General features: G+C 40.2%; 1 protein-coding gene across 1 annotated transcript in view; it reads left to right on the forward strand.

Annotated features, from left to right (window-relative positions):
• Positions 1-3,367, forward strand: part of FZD8 (frizzled class receptor 8) — a 6,091-nt gene extending 2,724 nt beyond the window's left edge. The window contains exon 3 of the mRNA XM_012731256.1: positions 10-3,367. Coding sequence (XP_012586710.1) covers positions 10-156 — 147 coding nt within the window. The 3' untranslated portion in view covers positions 157-3,367. The remainder of the gene's footprint in view (positions 1-9) is intronic.
• Positions 3,368-6,941: the final 3,574 nt, after the last annotated feature.

Raw genomic sequence — 6,941 nt, forward strand, 5'->3', positions numbered from 1 at the left:
GGCGGGCAGGGGGGCACTGGCGGCCTGGGAGTCAGCGGGGTGCCGGGCGGGGGCGCGGGCTCCCTCTACAGCGACGTCAGCACCGGCCTGACATGGCGGTCTGGTACGGCCAGCTCCGTGTCTTATCCTAAGCAGATGCCATTGTCCCAGGTTTGAGGGAGGGGAGCGAGCACCCGGAAGGAATGGGGAGGGGAGCGAGGGAACAAGTGCTGGGAAGGGACACTCGAGAGGCTGAGGTTCCCACCCCTTAACCGTGTTGATTGCTATTAGCATGATAATGAACTCTTAATGGTATCCATTAGCTGGGACTTAAATGACTCGCCTAGAACAAAGTACCTGGCATTGAAGGCTCCCAGACCCGGCCTCCTTTCCTCCATTGATAAGTGAGGCGCCCTTCCCACAAGGCGTTAATTTCTCTTGGCAGAAGAGGGTGGACTGTGCTGCCCGTCCAGGATCCCAGGTTTGGAGCCCTCACTGGTTGTCATTCGCTGAGCGTGAAGCCAGATCTACACATTTTTCTCCCTGACTCTCCTAGGTAAAACTTCAACTCCTACCATCTAGAGGAGCGATTACCGCCACGAAGGGATTGCACGGTTTGGGTATTCTTAATGACCAGGCAAATGCCTTAAATAAACAAACAGATGTCTTAATTATACACCCCTAGTAAATACGGGTTCCTTCCATTAGATGATGTATTTATATAATTATTGTTAAATTGTAAAAATGTGTAAAATATGTACATATTCAAAGATATACCGTCTGTACAATTTTGTAAAAAGTTTAGAGGCCACCCCTGTACAAACAAATTATAAGTAATCTATTTTGTCAATAAAATGACTTTTGATAAATGATTTAAACATTGCCCCCTCCCCTTGCCTCTTCCAAACTGTTACTTTAAAGTGCTTGGGAAAAAGGACATTTTTCTGGCTTCTCCACTGTACACCAACTTTAGGCATGGGGGAAAAAATACCTGTTGAATTATATTTCTTAAGTATTTCATTGTTGAACTGAAGTCAAAATCGAACATTTGCACCTACCCAAAAGGTGGTGTTTTTAATGGTAGCTCTTTTCTGATCCTGGGCTAGCACCTCTTCCCTCAGTGGCTGGTAATGGGATTTGCCAGGCAGTGATTCCACTCAGGCCTAATTATTTATGTTATATAATGTCACTAAAGACTTCAAACCCCTACATTCATTTCTCTTATTCGTATTTTTTAAAAACACCTATTTGACCACTGCTGAAGCGTAGGGACTAATATTTTATTCCACAGAGGACACAGTATAAGTCACTCAACAATCTGGTAGAGCTGGTGCTCTGTAATGGGTTAACATCTTAATAACCTTCCAGGCTTGTGTATATCAAATGTGCTGCTTTTCCTAGAGAAAAAGCTATTGTTCCTCTGTCAAGACTAAGCTAATTTATTTGAGCAGAAGGCTGTTGAATTAGCAGAAGAATGCTTTGGCAATTGTTGAACTTTTTACCTGTCTGCCTAGTGGCTCAGCACATCATTCCTTTAAGAGGAGCTAAATGAATAGGGTTAATCTGTAGGGAACTTGGTCTTTTGAGTTTGAAAAACTTTGATCTTTTCTCCTCTCCAAATGTGCTGTATAGTCTGAAGTTTCTTTCCCTGCTGCCCCGCTCCTCTTGGTGCAGACCAATTGGCCACCGCGGAGCCTTAAAGTTCTCCCATTAAAGGGATGTGGGACTTTTACTTTAAAAAAGAGAGCTAGTGAGGGAGAGGAAGACTTGTAACAGTTAGTGAAGACCAGAGGCCCAAGTGCACTCAGCCTTTTAAACAGCTTTTCCTGGCATTGTTAGCCAGCCTGCAGGCAGCTAGGCATGGGTTGAAGCATTATAGAAAAGGGCTCTGAATGCCCCACAGGTGGTCTGAGCACATAATCCCCCAATTTAAAGCGTTTTCCTTTGCTGGACAATTGCATTACAAAACTCCCTTCTTTTTCGCTCCTAATTGAACCAATGAACTATTATAAACTACAAGTTTTTCTTAAAAAAGAAAGAAAGAAAAAAAAACCCTCACTACCGAAATTCTATTGACCAAATTCTGGCAAATTTTCTGAACTAGATCTTTTAAAGCACCGGAAGTAAAAGCTTCAGCAGACATTTCTCTTTTTTCAGATATTTTTTTGCATGCTTGTTATCTTCTGACAGATTAGCAATAATTTAAAAGTAATTGGTAAGGTTGTGTATTCATACTGAAAAGATAGCCCCAGGTCCCTTATTAACCTGTCAATCAACATAAGAAATGGGCAACTACCCTGCTAATGATGGGGGCATAAAACATTGTAGGGTGGGAGGGGACCTGTTCTCTGCATCCTGCTAAAATGTTTGTTCTCTTTACTTTTCCTAATAGGAATATTTAGTGGCTAAAAAAAAAAAAATGAATGAATTGGATGGAAACTACTTCTTGACTGATCTTTCTCACGTAGAGGTTCTTAAGAAGAGTTTCTTGGTAGAAACATTTTGCAAATCCTTCCCAGAGTCATTCTTGGTGTTAATTGGATTTTTAAAGTTAGATGTTCAATAAGAACACCTACTTTAGATATCATGCTGATTTTATTTTTTTTAAGTCAGAGGCATTGTAAAATCGCTTAGCAGTTTGATTCACTTAAGAATTACTATTTTGTAACTTCAGTATCAGTAAGTGGCTACATCCAACCTATATAATGACTCATTTATTGTAATGTATGTAAGTCAGCCATAAACTTTACATTTTCAGTTATAAAGGAGAATTATAAGGACGGTTCCTGTGGGTCTTCCTCAGTATGTGATGGGAGAGAGCTCAAAATCACTAGCACTGTAACAGTCTTCTCATTAGTGACACATTTTCAGCTGTGTGACACAGTGGGAAATGGTCAATTGGCCCTGGTGGCCAATTGGTCTTTTTGAAGCCTTTTTCCTTAATAATTCAATATATCGTTGTAAAATACCATATTTGGTAACTAAGATGGCTATAAGTGTGCTTGACATTCAGAGGACTTGTAATTATTATCAACTAAAGACTGATTTTAGGGACTGATATTAAACACAAGTGCTGATTTTTTTAGTCTTTACAACTAAAACTTGAGTTACAAAGTTGTCAATATCTAAATGGGTCTACTAATGAAATAAAAACCCAAAATTGATTTTGGAGATAGAAAAGGGAGATGGAAAGTTTTCTATTTGGCCATTTGCATTAGATGAATGAATGGATCCCTTGCCAGAACACCCTTTTTGTACTATAGAGATGTGCCCTTAATTACTATCTGAAATGGGTGTTTTGAAAAATCTTGTCAGAAATGGGGTTATTGTGTGGCTAAAAGATCAATGTAAATAAAGTAATATGGTTAACACCATTAGTAAAACCAAAGCTCATTAAAATTACTTGTAGAAGATGTTATATGAAACACTTTCTCTTTGCTTTAAATAAGTGCAATTTGAAAGTAGAAAACAGAAGGGAAGAAGGTTTATAAGGAAATTAAAAGGTGACAAAGCAGTTTCTTAACCTGCATTGATAGCATTGCGCGTTCCTGTAATTCTTCACAGTTTGGGAGAAGGAAATCAACTCTTTCACTAACTTGTGTGAAAGTAAAATCACAGAGAGACTCAGCAAAGCACAGGATGCAATTTATAGGTGTAAACACTCCCTTAAGACTACAAACACATCTCATGCACATACAGAGCTTTCCACGTTCGGTGCTATACTGCCACCTTGCGGTACCATAAAGTTCCAGGGCCAGGAGGATGGCTAGATCCCTTCATCCAAAAATACAGAGCAAGGGAGGAGGAGATGCTGGTAGAAGGAAGGGGATAAAATAATTGCACTGGAGTTTTGATGGGAGGTAAATGAAGCACAAATTCATAAGAAGATATGAAGTTATATTTCCCAAATTATAAAGTTACGGAAATGACTAAAAGATTTTTTGTGTGTGTTTTATTTTTTAATTACAAGAAGAAAAATAAATACTGCACTCCCACACTGCTGGCCTTTATCCCCAGCACAGACTGATCCTGCGGTATTCAAGCACTTTGTGTTCATAATTTTGCTTTCTTTTAAGAACCCCAAAACCGCCATCAGTTTAAGGTCCCAATATAACAGTTCTTCAATATAACAAGTCTTCAATATAACAGTTATGATAAAAAGATAGTTCAACTATACTGAAGTCCACACTTCTATCTTCTTTAACTTTAGAGTTAATTTTCTTTGGAGAATGGACTACTTGCCAAAGAGTTCATCATTCCCAAACTTTTGATGGAAGAAAGAACCAGGAAGAATATTTTGAGGTGGCACGTAGTTGATTTACCATTTAAATGGGCTCCTTTACAATTTCCCAGAGGGAGCACATCCTCTCAGTTCAATAGATATGCTTCAAATGCTACACACCAGTGCTCCTGGGTTGGTTGGGAGGCAGGCATTTCCCGTCCCCCTCCCCTTGTCCAGCCAGGTATTTGTGGAAACACCAAAGAATAAAAACTGCACTGAGAAACAGGATTAGCCCAAGGGAAGAGAGCAGGGAACATTACTCTGAGAGATGATTTCCACAGCATGTGATGTGAAAAGAGGTCATCTAAAAAGCTCTCACCTGAACACTTGATTCTGAGGATCAAGAAGAATCAGAATGGCTAGTGGGGTGGAAAGCAAAGAGCAGGCACTGGCAGAGAGGATTTATCAAGAGATAGGCAGAGCATGGCCTAGAAGACACGATCTAGCTTGTCACTCCTCTTCCCCTAGGCCTTTGCTGGCTGCCTGTGGAAATCCCTGAGACCACCTCTAGGTATTCATACACGAACGTCAAAAGACCAGATCTGAGTTCCCTACTTACAGAATCCTACCAGAGCACAGGGTCGCCAGGGTTCTGTGCCAGCCTACACAGGAAGAAACACAGCCTGAGAGGCTGCCAGGTTAGCTTTGGGAAGGTTTTTACATTGGCACTCTGGTTGTCTTAGGCCAGATCCTCTGCTCTTTGCTGTCTGGTCTCCAGTAATACAACTAACAGTTAACACTTGTTAATACAGTTAACAAGTTCCTAGATGATACAAAATACCCAAGGACATGGAGTCTGCTAATTCGGTGAAGAAGAAGGTCTCCTGGAGGAAAGAGAGGAGTCCCTACTGGGGGAAGGGACCAGAGTGGAAACGACTCCTGGGTTCAGCAGAGTCTGGGAGCTCTTCATGGAAAGACTGACTAGCACCACTGAGAAAGGTGAATAGGGTCACTGGGAAAGACAGGGAGTCTGGGGTCCCAGAGGAACCTTGTAGAAATCTCTGGATTGGAAGAACAAACCAAAAAGATTAGTAAGCTGGTTTATATCCCAGACCCCTAAGAGGACCTCAGAGGATACTATACCCCCCAAAATGGGAAGAGTGAAAGAATGGAAGTAAAGGAGAATCAACAGGGTTAAGACCACAGGCAGCTTGAACTGAGTGACTCGAGTTTAATAGTTTTCCAGCCTTGAGAACCACTATTCACAAAGGACAAAGGTACCTATTTATACTGCCTATTTAACACTCTGGTGAATCATACGCTAATTTAAATTAGAAAAACAATTTTCAGTTGCTTATCCCTTAACCAACCTGTTTCTAATTAACTACACCTCAGTGGTAGTTCTCACCCAGCCTACACTTTAGAAGTGGTTGTTTCTTCTTATAATAGCAGCACGCTGGCAGCACCATGGACCAAATGAATCAGAATGCTTGGAGATGGATTCTGGGAATTCAGTTTTCTAAAACTACTCCAGCTAATTCTAACATGTAGCCATAGGTGAGAATCAGTGAAATATAATTAAAAGTAGTGTAATGATGTAAAATGATACAAATATACAAATACAAAAACTATTGTCATCCAACTTGACTAAGTGGAGATGGTTGTTTTTTTTTTTCCTTTTTGTCACTTTAAGTACATATTTGGAAGAGGATAGGAAGGCCGTCACCTGTTCCAAAGGGAGAATTTCACACTTTGTTGTTTTGATCTGAAGAGCTCAGTACACAGAGCAGTTTTAGATAACCCTGTTTTTCTTTCACTTGAAAGGAATAAGTAACTGTATATATACCAGGTATGATTCTATTAAGCTGAAAATCAAACCCAATCTGTGAACCTACATGTTGATGTAAAAAGTAGTAAAAATATTTACAATGTTCATTTTGTTCAGTAGACGCTTGTTGACTGAAATCATCTTAGCTAGAAATGAAGGTCCATCCTGTAGTGACCTACGACCAGCAGAACTTTCCGAGAGGTGATTTTTCATGTTGTAGTCCCAAAGGTAGGTACCTAACGGGACAGCTTGTTGACTGGGATCCTTGATGTGTCAACATGTATATCTTTTAAAGGAAACTGATAATATGTTAAGCTAGAGCTTTGCTTAAAGTTTAAAATTTGGGGGTGGAACATTTTTTCAGTTCAGAAATCTGCCCTTCTCTGGGTACCATGAGAGAAGTGTTAAGTCCTTACCCAAAAACCCAGAAAGTAGGATTCTTTTCCTCATGCAAACTCAGATTTCCTGACTCTACAAAAGAGGGTTTTAGATCTCAACTGTTACATCTCATATTAACTCTGTAAGGAAAAGTCTAAGCAAAGGGTTAAATGTCACCCATGACAGGGATACACACTTCTCATAATACCATCAAAGAGCATCTCTTCACTCTACTTAAGGACAACTAAAAAGAGACTATCATTTAATCATTCTGGAAATGTAATGAATGTTATTTTCACTTGATTAACTTAGAGAATTGCCAGTAAGTTGCAGAAAGCCAATAACATGGAGACGTTAAAAATATAGACTATGGAGACTTCCGGAAGATGGCGGCAAAGTAAAGACGCCGAGATCACCGCGTCCAAGCAGGCGTAGGAATTGAGGACCGAAAACGGACTATAGACTCACTTACTACAAGTTTTAACCCAAACGAAAACACCCTGGACTCACTAGAAGGTAGATAACTGCGAGGGA

Source organism: Condylura cristata, unplaced genomic scaffold, assembly GCF_000260355.1.
Source record: "Condylura cristata isolate star-nosed mole 26May11 unplaced genomic scaffold, ConCri1.0 scaffold00030, whole genome shotgun sequence".
In the NCBI taxonomy this organism is placed as follows: domain Eukaryota; kingdom Metazoa; phylum Chordata; class Mammalia; order Eulipotyphla; family Talpidae; genus Condylura; species Condylura cristata.